The following is a 19,219-nucleotide window of genomic DNA, read 5'->3' on the forward strand; positions in this document are numbered from 1 at the left end:
AAATTTTTAGCAGAATATTTCAGCTCAGTAGGTCCATACACTGCAAGTCAATGGTGGACAGAACTTTGTATAAATTACAGAAGTTAGCATAAAAGTAATCCATACAACTCTAGTGGATAAATGCATGCCTTCAGAAGCAATACGATAGGTGTGAGTGAGAACCAGATTAATATTTAAGTCCTTTTATAGTATAAATCTCCACCTTTGACCAGCCCTGACCAGTAGGTGGTGAAATGCACGAAGAATGCGAAACATCAAAAACAAGTATTGATTTGTTTCTCACCCACACCTATAATATCACTTCTAAAGGCATGGATTAAACCACTGGAGTTTTATGCTGCCTTTATGAGGTTTTTGGGAGCTTCAAAATACTGATCAGCATTCACTTGCATTGTATGGACCTACAGAGCTGAGATATTCTTCTAAAAATCTGCAGAAGAAAGAAAGTCTTACACATCTGGGATGGCATAAGGGTGAGTAAATGATGAGAGAATTTTCATTTTTGGGTGAACTATCCCTTTAACTCTAAAGGCATGAAAGAATCAAATTGAAAGCTATCATATGGAATATGTTGGGAGTGACCAAGGGCTGTAAAGGTCCAAAAGAGGACACAAAGCATCATTCATGTACAATAAATGTAGTCCACTCGACTCTTGCAATGTATTTCAGCTCTTGCGAAGCCACACAAAAGCTTTGTGCGAGGAAAAGACTGAAATGTAAGTTATTATTTGCAGAAAAATCCTTGGTCACAATATGCATCACTGTAAAGGAAAGAGCAATCTATATAGACAGAAAATTTGAAACTTCAATTGTAAATTATGACAAATTCTTAATTTCTGGGAAAGTATTTCCTTTATATGCAATACTTTATTTATTTTTTTTTTTTTTAAGTGCTCCAGTGGCAGACACTGATAAAACAGCGTGAACACGGTGCAACGGTCAAAGCCTTCAGTCTACTGTGTGTTTACATAGGAAAACAATTGGAAAACAGCCTGGACTGACACACAAAAAAACATGTTTGAACAGCCCTTAACAGTTCTTTCAAACTCACTCATTGCCCCAGTCCAGTCGTGCTGTGATGTGCTGTTTGATGTCACTCATTCGGTCGTGGGTGAGGTGACCAACTAAAACCTGTTGCCGCAGCTCCAGTATCTCATTCATCACGTGCCACAGTCTGTGAAACAGATCCCCTTCATTTCTCTGAGAGAGAAACACAGATAGAAAGAAAATGAGTGGGTGACAAAGATTTTCTATTTCTCTATTTAAATCAAATTAGATTATCTGCAAACTCATATCATATGAGTCATATAGTTCCAACAAACATTTACCTAACCTCATCATTCAGAGCTCATTGTTTTTCAAGAAAGTATCCAAGGTTCAAAATGAACAGTTAAAAACTGTCTTTCTGAGTAAATACACTCAAAACCATTCAATTTCAGTACTGAACCCTTGTTCATATTACTCAAAAAATGCATGTAATCAAGTGAACTTAATTCACAATAATTGAGTTGTTTAAATGAAAAAAAAAAAAAAAGTTTACTTTAATCCATTTGTGTTTGGACAACATTAATAAGTTTTGTTTGGTTAACTGAAACTTGGCAGGGGAGTTCCCAGCATGCTTTGAATGGGATTCAATAGGGAAAGTAAATGTTACAATTAAAATTGTTATTTTGAGATTTAGAAGAGTTTCAGTTATGTTGGATTTTTTGGGGTTACCATTATGGTGAAATGTAGAGCTTAAGAGGAGAACAGGTACATGAGGCACTTAATACACAGCATGTACACCGATCAGCCACAACATCAAAACCACCTGCCTAATATTGTGTAGGTCCCCCTTGTGCCGCCAAAACAGTGCCAACCCGCATCTCAGAATAGCAATCTGAGATACTATTCTTCTCACCACAATTGTACAGAGTGGTTATCTGAGTTACTGTAGATTTTGTCAGTTCAAACCAGTTTGACCATTCTCTGTTGACCTTTCTCATCAACAAGGCGTTTCCATCCACAGGTCATTTATTGTTTTTGGCACCATTTTGAGTAAATTCTAGAGACTGTTGTGCATGAAAATCCCAGCAGATCAGCAGTTACAGAAATACTCAAACCAGCCCATCTGTCACCAACAATCATGCCACAGTCCAAATTACTGAGATCAATAGCATCTCAGAATGCTATTCTGAGATGCAGGTTGTTGCTGTTTTGGCAGCACGAGGGGGACCTACACAATATTAGCCAGGTGGTTTTAATGTTGTGGCTGATCAGTGTATTTACATGTATTTACACCAGCATGTATTTAACATTCACTGTCACTAGCTAGTACATAAAGAACTATAAGAGAGTAGTTTGAGTTACTTTGACATGTCTAATTTTGTTGTGTTTACCCAATTCAAATAGGGTTACACCTTTACACCAAATATTTGAGTTAAGATTACATAGTAATTTTAAGTTAAGAACACTCGTGGAACTACTGTCCAAACTGAATCAAATTCGGCCAAACAGTTTATAGAAAGCCAAACTTTTTATTCTTTGCATTCTTTATTTCCATTTCTATATTTACTATAGAAGTTTCAATTACTTTTACATGACCATTAATGACTCTTTATATTGCCATGATGAAACCTTAATTTAAAAATGCCCTAACATTCAAATGTTCCCTTATAATTCCACAAATTTTCAGGTTTTGCATGAAGATGAGAACCCTATAAAAAATATTATTGGCCAGTTAATTTTTTCAGTTCACTCACCATTGCTTGAAGTAAACAGTTTTAAATCCTGACTGTATTATTTTTATCAGCCATGAATTTCCAACTTACAATCAAACTTACAATCAAATATCAAATTCACTCCATTAAAGAAATAGCATGTATTTATTGTAACACAGAAAATTATATTCACCATGTAGAGCTGCTTCCACATGGTGCCCCAGTCTCTCAAGGTCATTGTTATCTCTGTAATGACCGAGTCCTCGGTGGGGATGACAGTCTCAAACTGCCTGCAGGGAAAGACACACAATCACACACTGTTACGACCATAAGGACAGAGTGGGGTGACCTCATACGACATGAGCTGTAACACTGACTTATACAGACATGTCCACAATACACTTGCAATGGCTTGTGGGAGAATTTAAATTTTTTACATTTAACATTTTACATTTAATTTACATTTGGCAGACGCTTTTATCCAAAGCGACTTACAGTGCAATTATTACAGGGACAATCCTCCGGAACAACCTGGAGTTAAGTGCCTTGCTCAAGGACACAATGGTGGCAGCCGTGGGAGAATGAAGGGATCTGTCACTTTGGTGGGTCAGACTAGATATTTTACAAATGCATTTCACCTAAAGCACACATATTGCTGTGAATGTCCCTGAGCAGCAATCAGAGATTTAGTGTCTTCATCAAGGGCACAGGTCAGAGGTCATATATTAAAACTTGCTGGGGCTAAACCTGTTACCCTTTATGTGAGCAGCTCAGATCCTTTAACAGTGACAGTTAGATGTACTTAGAACTTTTTAAATTCGTGATGTTCTCACTTCTTAACTACATTCTCATATGTAATCCAAAGTAAGAATGAAAAGAATAGCCTCTAACACTTTTTGGTTTGTAAACACAAAACATTTATATATGTAAGAACTATCATTACAACATACTGAATACAATATATCTTGATAAATATCATTATCAAGTTTGTCTATACATCAGCTACATCCATACCCCTCTAGAATATCATTCTATAATGCCGTTTCTGTATATTACATATGCATACAGAACCAAAATGCAATACATACACTTCAACATTGATCTTTTATAATGAATAAACATCAACAGGTAACAAGCAATCAAAATGATCAGTAACATGTTAACACTTTCACTGCATTTCTTAATGCATTTCTTCATAAACAACTTTTTTTTTTTACGTAAAATGTTGTGTAAATTACCATTAGTTAATACATTATGAACTAACACAAACTAACAATGAACGGTAGCGCAAGTTAACATTAACCAAGATTAATAACTGCAGTAAAAATGTATTGTTCATTGTTAGTTCATAATCCCTAATGCATTAAATATTGTTAATGTATACAACCTTATTGTAAAGTGTAAACAAAATGAGCTTATTTGCAAGTACACATAAAGAACTACAGTACCAGCACAGTCCTGAACTCTTACCCTTTATTCTTGACATGGGCATTTTTCAGGTGGATGTAAGAGCTTGGGAATATTCCCTGGGGAGAGATCCAAAGTGCGTTTTAAAGCCAATTACTGCTTTAAGATACACAAGAGTAAATAAACATGCACTGGCATCTGCATTTGAATGAGCAGAAGCAAGAAATATAGATTAACACAAAAGAACCAACAGAAATAAAAGAAGAATTGAATTTTTGCACATGGCTTTTATGTCAACCTCAACGCAATGTTTGGATTGCACTCACCTTTACATTTGGATTCTTTGTGATGAATCCTCTGTACCATCCTTCAAAGAGACACAACGACATTTAAAAGAAAATATCTCGCTTTTACAATTCAACAGCATTAACACAATGCATATATTCCAGGGTCAATACAGGTTAAGCTCTGTTGACAGCATATGTGGCATAACGTTGATTACCGCAAAAAATAATTTTGACTCGTGCCTCTTTTTCTTTAAAAAAGTACAAATCTGGGTTACACTGCGAGTCACTTACATTGGAAGTGAATGGGGCAATTATGGTAGGGTTTAAAGGCAGATATATGAAGTTTACCAAACACTTAAATGATTTCTCCTGTTACACTTGTGTAGCATTTCAGTAGTAAAATTGTTTTATTTGTTGTTATTGTGGATTTGTGTTTACAGTGTTATGTCGTCATGGCAACAAAGTTGTAAAATATACAGTAACTTTACACAGAAAAGGTTATTAGTAACCAATTTAATTACACTAAAATCATGTTAACACACATAGTATATTGTTTATGTCTTGTGGTTACATTTTTAAAAGCATTTAAGAAAATGAGGGACTAAATACATTTTAAGTCTAAATGAATTTTTGTTTTATTAATATTATGCCACAAATGCTGTCAATTGATCTTAACTTGTACAGAACTGCTACACACTTCACTCAGGCTTCTCATAACTGTCTGGGTGCATCCACAAAAAGGAGTTAATTGGGGGAGCTAAACTGAATTAATTGCACTGAAAACTTCCAGTTATCCTCCACAGATGAGGATCTACAGTTAAAAAGAGATTGATTCTCAGCTGTCGATTAACACAACACTGGTTACCTTCACATTTCTCCAAAATCTGCACTGTGTCACCGATTTCCAGGGGGAGTCCATGCTGCACCGTTCCTCGAAAGTTTGCCAGCACTGATGAAAAAATGCAAACAAAGAACTAATGAGCCGCAAACTTTATAGCTGTGGTAGACCTGAAAGTGACAAATCTGTGTTCACAAAACTTTCCTGCATAGAAGCTCTCGAAAAGTTTGTATGTGAAATCAGCTTCACAAAACCACAAGTTTTATACTTGTTTGGGTAGTTGACATGAAATACTTAGCGGGAGTTGACATGTCCTAATTGCTATTGCTTATTTAATGACAGTGCATGTAATATCTGTACTGTAAAATTAATTGTCATCAACATGATCACACAGGAGGTCAACAAGTTGTTTCCGGCAGTGGGGAATTCTCAGGGCCAGCAAAGCCTTCTCTGCTGGCCTAACATATCAAATAAATAAATATTTTTCTTCCTTTTATTCTCCATCACCTTTTTGCCTATGTATTTTTAATCCCTTTCCACTCTTAATTAATCTACAGTTAAATCGACAAATACCTACAAGCAAAGTGTGACAACTGTTTCACAAATCGCATACCCGAAGCAGCGTGTGAGTCTGAGCTCCGCCCCATCAGGCCTTCAGAATTTCTTCAGAATCCCTCAACAGTTCAAATGAATGAACAATTAAAGTCAGTTTGTCAGATTCATCAGCCAATCAGATTGATTTATTTGTTATTGTTGGGTGTGATCTTTAGGATATGTCCCAGTTGAGGCCTTCTAGCTGAACTTGAGTGACGCTTTCAGTGATGTCATTTGAAAGAGAAGGGCGCGAGATCATCATCACTGCTGGTATCGCCATTGAGAAAGAGATCCTTATGGATTTAAAAACACAATGACCTTGTGCATGACTGTGTGATTGCTTAATTTATTAAACAGGAAAGGAGGACTGATTTTCACTTCAAGTTAATTGGTAATTGCTTTTTGCCTTGTTATAGCAACATCAGAAGTGTAAATTAGTCTGCTTGATCATTCAGTGTCAGATAAAGTTTTGAAAAGTAGTGCTGCGTTCCATTCAACTCGGAAAGTCGGACTTTACATCTTCCTACTAGGAAAAGTGCAATAGAATGCATCATGAATTCAGAATTACAACTTGTAGGCTCGTGCAGAAATTCTCAACTCTGATTTCGCCGAGATGCAGGAGCATGATGTCACACGAACATGTCCACACTCAGGGAGATATACATAGTAAGTGATAAACATTCACTTTATTAAGTAATATCGATAAATAAGTTTGTTTCCACATTACGTGATATTGAAGCTTGTTTAACAAACGCCTGCAGAAACAAGTGTATAAAACTTTCTAATCTCTTTTGATAATCGTACACCTGAAGCAGAAATGCTAGTGCTGCAGCATTGTTTATCAGTTGCTAGGAGACATCTCTAATGAGAGTCAAACATCTGCTAAGCTAATGGGAGCGTTGCAGTTACAAATATCGGGGAATGGAATGCTTTTATGGTCAGAGATATCAAGTAGGATTATCCTACATCCAACCTGAATGGAACGCAGCATAACCGTGTACCCTGACGAAACTAAATTTATTGCAAGCAACAATTAAATCGCAAATATTATTAGATCGATTTTTCCAGGTATTATAGACCTCCTTGGTAGATTCATATGAAAAATGTTGATATTAGAATGTCTGGTCTGGAGACGTTCATGTCACAAAACTTTCGTGCGTGGAAGTGTTTTTAAAATATCAGTTGGTATTATTAGTTAGCTGTGACATAATGTATGATGCCCAAAGACGTAAGGTTTCTTATTCATTGTGAAACTGTGTTTTCTTAATGGCATGAATCACACTGAAGGCCTAGATTTAAATGCACGGCCCACCACTGGTTTCCGGTACACAAGGATGGGCCATGTTATGCTGACTCACAGACAAGAGCCATCTCCTATCAGACATGTTTGCATTGACTCAAAATTGTTTACTTGTACCTTTCCCTGTGTTGTCGACTGGAAGTGCAATGTGTCAGCAGCGTGGGAAACCTGGGTTCAGATACCGTGTTGAAACAAGGAAGAAATCGCATTGGCATAATCAGTGACGAGTGCAATTTGGACGTTGCATTTTCCCCTCTAACATTACATTGTTACTCCACTGAGAGTTAGGTTTAGATTTGGGTTGGGGGTACAGTTTATAAAATATGTATTCCTCTTTACTGCATTACAGCATGTACAGCTGAAAACAACTCGCTTCACAACTCGTTTTTGATTCTGATTTCACTGTAAGATCAGTCTGTTGTCAGACCCCAAGACCATGTAAAGCCAGCTGAAAAAAATGATTAAACCAGTATAAGCAGGTTTCTTGGTCTTAGATGGTGTAAGCTGTCTAGATAGTCTCCCAGCCTGGCCAAGGTGGTGCTCAGCTGGTTTCCCAGTCTGAACAACTGAAAAGTACCCAAAAACACCCAAATCCAGCAAACAGACATGTTAGACCAGGTTGGGAGATCAGCTAAAACCAGCATACCTGCTTTGGTTGGTTTAAGCTGATTTTTATGAATATTGAAGACAAAAAGGTGATTACAAATATTGAAAAACGTAACAGCACATAAGATACACTTTCCCTCATATATTAACACACTTTTTTACCAAAAATCTTGATACTGAAAAAAATTCCACAGATATGTTATGCGTGAGCTACCAATTTATTTGCCCATATTTTACTTTATCAAGCCCATTCTTGCCAGCACACCACACATTTACTCATTTAAAAAACATACTATGCTTAGATCTGCACTTCTAACATTATCTCACTCCTCACTTAAATAAACCCTGAGTCACCTCCCCAAGCTCACGTTACATAACAAGTACAAGATTTCTCCACACAGGACATTAGAAGCACAGAGACTGACTAAACTAACCACTGTCAGCATGCATATGTACTTTAAGCACATGCAAAAATGTTCATTTCGAGTGCTTATTTATTTATATATCCAGCAGGTTAGGACCATTTTTGTCAATAAATATTAAGATGCATAAACATCTGTATTCAAAAACCCAGCAGAGTTTTTGACACTGCTCAGAGGTTCCAGAACAGAACAGTCATGTCAGCTTTTCAAAGATGAGCTGCTTTGCAATGCTCTCTGTCTGTCAATGATGTGCTCGAACACATGATGATGATGCAGAGACTCGACATTCTTTCAGACTCTGCAAGAGATGTTGCAGGGAATAGATGCACATCACTGGACAGAAATTTGGTGTCATGCAATGTGATTAAAATGCCAGCCAAGCCATCTGGATCACATTGCATAGCTGAGGAATGACATTTCATCAAATGCATGTTAGTTTTGTTGTAAAATCAATATGAGACAAGAGCATCATCCTATAACAGCTCTTACAGGTGGTAAAATCACAGGAAAGCACAGCCTTGAATTGTTTACATGAAACGACGGCAACGGCGATAAAATAAAAGACGCCAATGTTCGATAAATAATATTTTATATAAAAAATAATCAGAACAAGATATTAGCATTTTCTGAAGAAAATTTACCACCATAAGTGTTGTGGGTGGATGCCACTGCATAGCTATGCAGTTTCTAAGTTAATTTGGATGGTTGATAAGGTGTTGCTAGGTGGTTGTGAGGGTGTTCCAGGTGGTTGAATACCAGACCAATTAGAAAGAGCCAACCCCACCCCCATGCTCCCCAAATCTCAAAGATAAACCATATAAGTCTGTAGGAAGTGCAGTAAAGTAGCTGGGTGAAGAAGTGTTTCATATCATAGCTTTTACTATATCATGTGTTTATCGTGGCTGGGACGTAGGGCTGAACGATAAAACAATATCAATATTTATCGCAATAAAAAAAAACTCCATGATATCGACAATAAGCTTTTGAGTAATTTCTGATATTTAGCCTGTGTTCAACATCTAGACATGTTGATAAAAACGCTAGCAGTTTGGCTTTCTTATCGTATTTTTCCATTGGCGCGAAGTGAGCGAATGTGAGGGAGCTCTTTCAATTCCTTCCTATGGAAGCCAAACGTCAATTGAAAAATTGACAGCAGAGCGGGGCAAGCGGTTCCCTAGCATTGGGAGTGACTTTGTGCAGATTTCTTCCCCATCAGTGGAAACACAGCCGCAAACTGTGTGAAGTTGCTATTGCCCCCGCTACGCAGGTCACCACGTTCTGGATCCCAGATTGATTCCATCTTGACTGCAAGACATCATGACAACGGTTACGCCCTCTCCTCATCTCTAGTGAGCAGCGCGACAAAACAACAGTGCCGGTTACATTATATCTGATCTTTCTGCACTGTATTCTTGAATATTTTTGTCTAGCACTGAAACACGCTTCACTGATGCCCTGTCCAGGGCCGCACCCGCATCCTCTTTTCCCCACATGTGAGTATACATGAGGCGCGTGTTTCCAGAGCGCCTTTAGACCATAACGTTTATTCTCTCTAAATTTAGTTTTATTAATCAGCATGTTCCAAGCCTTTAATAATAAACAAATAGATTTATGTTCTAATTTTGTGAAATTATTCAGATGTCATCATCTCTGACAAGGATGAAAGACAAAACAATTACTAGTTTGTAGTCTAGTCTTTCTTACTTTAATGAAAGTAGAAAAATGTTCCATTCAGACTTTTACATTTTCAAAGGTTTCTCTCTGGTGATACCCCTGAACACCCATACAGTATCGTTCCTCAGTCACAAGGGCTTCTATGCACCCATACTTGGATATCTGTCTGTAAAGAAATATGAAAATAATTTTTTTAAAGAAATATATAATTATTATATATATATATACCTTCATTATGATTCAAAATGAACAGATCATCTAATAACATTCATATCCAACAGCACTCAATTGATAAACTATATAAAATATTGTAATATTTTCATAGAAGATGAAAACCACGGCATTGGCGGTGTCTGGGACCCCAATGCAGTTTTGTAAAGACTATTTAGACTGTTTAGGATTTTCTTTTCTTTTCTTTTTTTTGGAAATTAAAAACAATTTAGCAATTGGCAAATGTGATTGAATATCGTGATAAATATTGATATCGAATGATATGAAAAAGTATTTATATATAACTATTTTTTGCCATATCGCCCAGCCCTACTGGGTCGCTGTATGGACCAATTAGGAACTGAACGATCCATTTTAGAATTCATGTTATGTACAGAAGAGAAAAAATTACTCAAGATATAAAACTGACATTCATGAAGCCAAATATTAAATCGGATCCCTTTTTATTACGACTTTGGCCTCTACTTGAAACTCAGCCATTATCTCCGTTAACACACCAATGGGAGTGACAAAGACTCTGCTGTTTAAGATGGGCAAAGCCATTTGAGCTGCATGCTTGTGTTAAGCGCTTTCCCACGGTCCTGCTGTCAGCGCGGTGGACACACACTGCTGCTTGGCAGAGAGACAGGACAGCCAGAGGCCTGTCTCGCATAACCCTTATCAGGTGCAAAGAGCCCTCTGGTCCCCTGTAACTCAATAGTGCCGCTTTAACCACAGCACAGTTAAAGTTTGAATGTGAGGTTCATAGTAGGGATGTACAAAGCTATTTATTTTCAAAATCGAGTAGCTCGTTTGCCGAACGAGAAACCCTGCATAATTAGGCTCAATTTTGACCCTAATTTTATGTGTTTCTTAGGGCCCATATACATATTCTCACATTAAAAACAACTAGATGGAGCACAATGCAATGGAAAATATTATGAATGCATGGGTCTTGAGACATGTTTTCAAAAGTTGGACTATTTTTAAATTGACATGGCGTTGCAAACAGTATTTCTTGTGGAATAGCTGGGAAAAAACTGTGAAGGACTCGTTACAATGTCTAAAAACACATTTGAATGTGTATGACTGTTTCGGCGGTGCTTTAAAGAGGAAGAATTCAACAACACAACAAACGCTTTCTAAGAGGGTTTTACCACACAAACAGCATTGATGTAGAAACACGCTGATTAAAGCACTGCAGCTAAAAATGTTTTTAAAAATAAGAACAAATTTAAATGAACTAGTCGACAATAGTTAATCGACAAGTTGGTTGTTCCTCACCACTCATCGTGGCTTATTGCTATAATCAGGCTATTTACAGTAGAATGCATTACTGAATATCCAAATGAACTGTTACCATGAAGCACAAGGTCCATTTTTGACTACACTTGAATCCATCATCACTTACTATACATTTCACATTTACTGTACTAATTTATTCACTGCAAATGTCATTTATCACTATTATCAGCGACACTAAATGGCTGATATCAGAGCATTAAACCCACAGCAGTATCCCCAACAGACAGTCAGGGGGTCTCAGAGCACGCACAAATCTGTCTGCTTGTCAGGGTGATTGATGGGTGCACACACTAACCGCTCTCTTTATATTGCTTTTTGATGCTAGCTGTAATGTTGTATTGAGTCAGCCTCCTGAGAGGACAATGCCAGCCGAAGGCAAAGCACAAAGAGAGATACACTTGATACACAGAAAAACTAACATTGATTCAGAGTATTGAGTATTAATGGCAAGGGTGTTAATACAAGTTACTCTTAGCAGGTCTGGGATCAGCTCTGCAGTCTGGTGTAAGATTGAGGTGGGAGAATCTGTTTGTTCAACAAATGGAAGACTGGGGACATTTCTGGAATATGTTTGCAACTTGCAAATACGTTGGTGGCACAAAAATCACACACTTCAGCTTAAATGCTTTCTTTTGCAAATTATATAAGAGAATGTACCTCTACTTTGAATATATTTACATTTATGCATTTGGCAGACGCTTTTATCCAAAGCGACTTACAGTGCCCTTATTACAGGGTCAATCCCCCCAGAGAAACCTGAAATTAAGTGCCTTGCTCAAGGACACAATGGTGGTGGCTGTGGGGATCGAACGAACAACCTTCTGCTTACCAGTTCAGTGCTTTAGCCCACTATGCCACCACTACTCCATGAGTGAATATACTCATATATGCCCACTGGAGCAGGGCGATATATTGAACATTCAAGATATAATCACAATGATTTTGCTGGCGATACTACATTAAACAACACTGCGATGATTTTAATATGCTTTTTTTTTATTTTATGATATTACACTAATTTCATGATCCTTCCTTGTCTTGTGACTCGCCAGTATGAGTTTGTTAAAACAGAGATGTTTTAATTGTGTCTTTGATTTAAAAAGTCAAGGGATTACTCTTAATTGTTTAGCAATTTAATTACAGTTACTTATGATGTACTTATTTAACATACTGTATAGACTTTGTTATATATAAAACAATATTGAATTGAAAATCGAAATTTTACGTCTATTGATAACATTTGTTTTCTAATACAACACAGCCCCATTAAATGCATTGACAATATGCCTGCTCGCGCAACTATATATCATTATAGTGAAAAGATGTCGGAAAAGGTGAGTGGTAGTTTTACTAAATGGAAATATCCCCATTACTAGGAGTATATGACAAATGCAAATAAGAAGACAAATGCAGATCCGAAGCACAAGTACCTACTAAAGCACTTGAAACGGCAACATAGAACAATGGTTCTAAACCAGCGGGTCAGGACCCACTAGGGGGCCTCAGCACAATATATAAGATTATTATCATTTTTATATAATTATTATAATTCAACTTACTGGAAATGATTACAATTTAATAACTCCCTTCAACAGCTTACTTTTTATGAAGAATAAACAGTTCTAGACATTTCTGAAATCGAAGTTTTAAGGAAATATCTTATATCTTACAATATTAATATCTAATAGCCTACATGTGGGGCCTTCAAATATTTTCTCTGACAATGGGGAGGCCTTGGATTCAAAAAGGTTGAAAGCCACTGACATAGAAGATGTACACTTTTGAGAGATCGCAGGGGCTGTTCACACCGAATGTGTTTTTGGATTATAAAGTTTCTGTCCCTTTAAAGTTTCATCACGTGATAAACGGTAAGCCAGTATTTTTTCCCTTCTGCTCTGGTTTGCTGAGGGGCCGCTGTATAACTGCTTATTGTTACTATACTGTTACAAATGTTGCCTACGATGCTTACATGAAATACAGCCTTTTGCAACAAATGTACTTGCTTGAAAAATGTATTGTAAAGAGAGTGATCCATTTAGAAATAGTTTAAGAACAGTTAAAGAATTATTTATTTTATGTTAAATTATTTATTTGAAAGAATTAAAAGAATAATTTGATGTCTATCCTTTTATATAGTCCATCTGGTCAAAGTTGATATGCGTTTTAGAAAAGTAATTAGTAATGAGTAATTTAATTACTTTTCAGACAGAGTAATTAGTACAGTAACCTAACTATAATGTAAAAGATCTACTTAGTAATGAATTCCTTTTTCTTGGAGTAACTTAACCAACACTGCATACAGCTTACTTGTATTACCTTTATACACACCCTACTTGAATTAATTCTCTTATTGAACATCTTTAATTTACCTGGTCAAATCATAAAAGTATGAGCTTTCACTAAGTTCTAAATAGCCCATATCATAAGTGATTTTGCAGAACTGTTATAAAATATCTATTTGGATGGCGATAAAGCCTTCGGTTGATTTACTCACAGCAAGCATTGGGAGGGATGGGAGTCCAACATACTGCCCCAAAATGGGTCAGGCTGTCCTTAAAAACAAACAACTTTAATGAATGTAAGGATGAGAGGTAACACCAGAAGTGCAATTTTCTCATCTGTAATGATTCTCAGACTCAGCCCTTGTGTGCAGTAATGAGAATATTATGAGTTCTGATATTAGATATCTCACATATTTAATTCTGTTTTGTTCATTCCCAGAGCAAAACATCAGCCTCTACATTAGTGATTTTCTTGAATATAAAATGGTGCAGGAAATGTATATTGCGGTTGTGGAATAACAGACCACCATTTCAGTACAAACACATCACACAAAACAGATGTATGGTGTTATAACATACACATTTATTTTGTAACTAAACTACTATTCAATGTTAAGAAGCTTAAAAAGAGAAAATCACAAATAAATGTTAAAAAGATCACATGTACAGCAAATTGTTCCTCCTAGACATTAGTGTTATTAAATGAAGACTTCTGGTTAAAGGAATATTTCACCCAAAAATGAAAATTCTCTCATCATTTATTCACCCTCATGCCATCACAGATGTGCATGACTTTATTTCTTCTGCCGAACACAAACAAAGATTTTCAGAAGAATATCTCTGCTCTGTAGGTCCATAAAATGCAAGTGAATGGTGGCCAGAACTTTGAAGCTCCAAAAAGCACATAAAGGCAACGTAACAATAATAATCCACAAGACTCCAGCAGATAAATCCATGCCTTCAGAAGCGATATAATAGGTGTGGGTGAGCAACAGACCAATTTTCAGGTCCTTTATTTCTACAAATCACCTACTTCACTTTCACTTCCACATTCTTCTTCTTTTGTTTTTTGGCGATTCACATTCTTCATGCTTATTGCCACCTACTGGTTGGGGTTGGTCAAAGGTGGGGGTTTATAATAAAAAATACTTAAATAATCTGTTCCCCTTTTGTCACTTACTCAACTTTGTGTCGATTGTAGTGGCACAAGGGGCTTCTTTCGGGAGCCACGGATACCTCTGAATATGAAAAGGCCAATGCCAAATTGGCGTTCAGAATTTGCATGTCCCGCCCCCGGACATACGGGTATAAAAGGCGGAATGTGCCTCTGTTCAGTCAGATTCTTTCTTCGTAGCCGAGCGGTTGTGTATGTGTTCAGCAAGATGAAACCTCACTCTGTTCCACCTCACCTCTAGAGAGCTTTCCTGTTGGATCTACGGCACATTGCCAGCGGCTTTCTCCCTCCTCTGCACGCCAGTGCAGTCCACGCACCTGGGACCTTCGACAGACTTCTAAAAGAGCAAACACTCCTCTAAAAGAGTATTATTTTCAAGAGAAAATAAAAGAGTTATGTTTGGTGCTGAACATCTTTTTAAAGACGCGTCTTTATCAAGATGCTCTTCTGCCTTTGCATTGTTTCTGGATGCGGCAGATATCTCTCCGCTTCTGGCGGCCATAGGCACTGCCTTGACTGTCTGGGTCACGATCACACCGAGGCAGCGTTTGTGGATGGTTCATGTACTCATTGCGAGAACCTCGCGGTCGCGGCTTTTTTATTTCCTTTATTAAAGGAAATGCCACTCCAGCCGCCCCGCATTGCTCCTTCTTCCCACGGGATAGAGGACGACCTGGCGGCAATTTGGTGAATTCAGCAGGCGCGGTTTCGCCGGGTAAATCCCCATGAACCACCCGCCCCCAAAAAAGCAAACCACTTTGACCACGATGTCGTCGCTGACAGCGAAAGCCTACATGGTCTACACAAAGCCTCCCTACCTTTGCGAAGCCCCACCGGATGTGTCAAAAACGATCGTCCCTATAGAGCACCTCGCGCAGAGCTTGGATGCGTAGCTTACGCTTTTCAACCCGTCACGCTGGGTGGCCAGGACCATCCGACTCGGCTACGAGATTCAGTTCACCAAGCGCCCGCCCCGTTTCAGTGGCATCCGCCCCACCTCTGTGCCAACCTGTCCCACTTGAAACAACACTGTACCAAGCCGCTGTAATGGATGAAACTTGTTCTCGGCTCCTTGAACCTGATTGAACAGAGGCACATTCCGCCTTTTATACCCGTACAGGCGGGACATGCAAATTCAGTTTGTCAATTTGGCATTGTCCATTTTCATATTCAGAGGTATCAAAAGCTCCCAAAAGAAGCCATTTGTGTCACTACAATCGACACAACATCTCGTTCCCTCAATCAGGGAACGGGGGTTACACTACTAGCCTAGAAGTTTCTAACCCATACCTCTTATATCACTTCTGATGACATGGATTTAAGCACTGGAATCATATGGATTATTTTTATGCTGCCTATATGTGCTTTTTGAAGCTTCAAGGATTTAGTCACCATTCACTTGCATTAAATGTATTAAATGGACCCAAATCTTCATTTTCTGCAGAAGAAAGTCATACACATCTGGGATGGCATGAGGGAGAGTAAATGAAAGAATTTTCATTTTTGGGTGAACTAACCCCTTAAGTCTCCTACTTCTTTCTAAGAAAAAAAAGCCCAGTTATCTCCTCTCATTTTCAAAAGAAATCTCAACAATGTCATAAACTGTGCTCAGATTGACAAGATACCAAATTTCCAATCAAAAGTCAGAAATGTTAAACAAATGTCTCATTTGTTAGTATTTTTATGTCTCCCAAAAAAATTCTAAGACATCTGAGATAGTGTCCACCACAAAGAAACATGAGAAATCAATTATGTCTCCTGAGCTATAAAATTAAAACCCATTTCCGCAAAGATTTGTAGATAATAATATAACCGACCTTTAAGAACAAAAAAAAAATATTTCATAGGATGTTTCTGACTTTCTTAAATATACAAAAATCTGCAGTTGTGAAATCAGGTCTATTGAAATTTCTGCACCACTGGCATACCCAAATGAAAAGATAACAACTGTTTTCAAACAGGTTTCCGAAGCATTCCCTGTCTTACATTGGTCAAATAAACATATAGTTACATCACACCTTTAATGGAGCCAGTGTGCCAATGCAATAAATTTGATCTTGTTCAAAACACAGTGGTAAATCTAGTTGGTTATGTAATGTAAACGTTAAAATGTGTTGACCTACAAGTCATGCGCTATAGAAAGTGTTTCAATGTCATAAGATATAATAATCTGATAATGACCATATGAGTGAAAGTGAATATAAAATTAATTGTTGTTGTAATGCCTATAGTGTTTATGTTACCAGGAAACTCCTGCGATATGTACAACGAGTCACGTAAAAATCATGTTGCAAAAATGTAGATATAGTTACGTGATTCTATAAAACCAGGATGACACAAAATTACACACTTTACCTTTAAACAAAACCGAAAGGCAAAATGTGCACCAGCTCGCATGGATGAGAATTCCAGCACCACTGAAGTGAATAAATCCTTTCTCCCTTTTCTTTAGTGAATCTATTCAAAAACATGAAATATTTCACAGTTTATTAAGACATAGGCCTAACTTGATATTTTCTGACAACTGATTAGAGTCGCCCGTCTCTCTAAATGTGTTTGTAGTCTGTGTTCATTAGTGAAGCGTAGCGCTCAGATGGGAATATCTTGTAGCCGTTCTCTCTAGAGCACAGGATGGCCATAACCACAACACCAACAGAGAGAATGAGACAGACAGAGAGGGAGAAAGAATGAGAGAGGTGGAAAATACACACCAAACTCTCTTCTGGGATTTTTTTGTCTTCTGCTGTCATTCTTTCTAATGTTTGAGAAGAAGAAAAAATTATATTGACAGCCTGAGAAAGACAAAGAGTACGTAACACGTTTTAAAAGTGTGTTATCAACTAGCTCCATCAACCTGATCCACATTTTAAGGAAGATAAATATCCCAAAATGCAATACTTTTAGCAAGAATCAATTAGCAGGAGGCACATTTAACACAATTTATTAAACAAGCTTTGTAATGATTTTGCAAATTCTCTATGCAGGGATTGTTCCCATTTCTCCAAATGTCTCCAATTGCTCTCAGACAAAACAAAAACTCCTTCTGAAGGTTCTGACTGAGCATCATTAGTGTCTAATTGCCTGCATGGGGGGAAATCTGATATTGTCAGCAATATGGAAATCTAAAAGACAAAGCATTCCACTTCAGTATCCATTTAAGAGTTTGCTTAAAGGAATAGTTCACCCAAAAATGAAAGTACTGTCAATTATTTACCCACATGTCAATCCAAACCCATCTGACAATAGTTTAGTGTGAGGAACAGACCAAAATTAACGTCACTATACAGATAAAATCTTGCCATTTGGACTCAAAATATTCCACAGAGAAATAGAAACCACATGCAACTTCTTCAAGCAGTAGGTGAGAGTACATTGGTCTGACTATCAGCATGGTTGCTATTAAAAACAGCAGACAAGCACTGACAGATGGTACCAAGCAAAAATACAGCAGTTTGGCAAGCGAGTGCCCTTTTCAAACTCTTCCCAAACAGACTGTCATGCTCTACATACATTTTGACAGCGACCAGGAGCTCAAGTGTTCCAGTCAAACTGTACACTCCTAAAAGACAGCTTACAGTGTCTCCAGTCACTTCACATCTTTGAATATTAGTTGTAGGTGAGTAGGATTCAAGACAAGATGCAGTCCAGGAGGACTACTAACTGCTTATAGGCATTAAAGGGTACAAGAAATATAAATCTTGTGACTGACATGTCAATTGGTGGTGCTCTCTTTGGTTTACATGCAAATGTGTATTTACATAATGAATTCCATAAATCACATAAAATATTCATCCCTTAATGCATGAGATAATTATAGAACTACTGTAAACTTGGTCTGGGCAATATATAATATTAGTGATTTCTTTGCAATGATTTTGCATTCGATATACTGAACTGTAAAACATAATATTTCTATGATGTTAATGTGCTTTTTATTTGTCCATTTAGTTTCCTAAAGAGTCGTTGAATCAGATTTGCAATCCTTCCTTTTCTTGCGACTTGCAAGTATAAGTCTTGTGGGCATGAGTCTAAACTTCAGTAATAAAAAAGGGAATAGAACTGGTAAGCTCAATTCATCACTGTGAATCTGTTCAACCCTTGCAGTTCAGGGATTTGATTCATATATGTGAATCTATCTGACTCAAATATTTGTATATGTCATCATGTTCACAGAAGTGACATTTGACATGTTTTTAAATGTTTTAGTGAAAAATATATGTAAGTAAATATTGCTGTTTATTAGTGTGTATTGTTATATACAAGGTGCAAATAAATTATTATGATTAAATATCCCTCTTCCTTGTGTTGACTTAAAGGAATAGTTTACACAAAAAGTAAAAATCTCTCATTATTAATTTACCCTGATGCCATCCCAGATGTGTATGACTGTCTTTCTTCAGCAGAACACAAAATGATGATTT

The 19,219-nt window shown here is 37.2% G+C and overlaps 1 protein-coding gene across 1 annotated transcript in view; it reads right to left on the reverse strand.

The window, feature by feature from the left end:
* Positions 1 to 19,219, reverse strand: part of LOC127640557 (dedicator of cytokinesis protein 4-like) — a 90,050-nt gene that overhangs the window by 65,466 nt on the left and 5,365 nt on the right. Inside the window, exons 2-6 of the mRNA XM_052123180.1 lie at positions 5,259 to 5,342; positions 4,433 to 4,473; positions 4,170 to 4,225; positions 2,893 to 2,989; positions 1,052 to 1,200 (exon numbers count right to left, since the gene is read on the reverse strand). Coding sequence (XP_051979140.1) covers positions 1,052 to 1,200; positions 2,893 to 2,989; positions 4,170 to 4,225; positions 4,433 to 4,473; positions 5,259 to 5,342 — 427 coding nt within the window. The remainder of the gene's footprint in view (positions 1 to 1,051; positions 1,201 to 2,892; positions 2,990 to 4,169; positions 4,226 to 4,432; positions 4,474 to 5,258; positions 5,343 to 19,219) is intronic.

This window comes from Xyrauchen texanus, chromosome 49 (genome assembly GCF_025860055.1).
Source record: "Xyrauchen texanus isolate HMW12.3.18 chromosome 49, RBS_HiC_50CHRs, whole genome shotgun sequence".
Lineage (NCBI taxonomy): Eukaryota > Metazoa > Chordata > Actinopteri > Cypriniformes > Catostomidae > Xyrauchen > Xyrauchen texanus.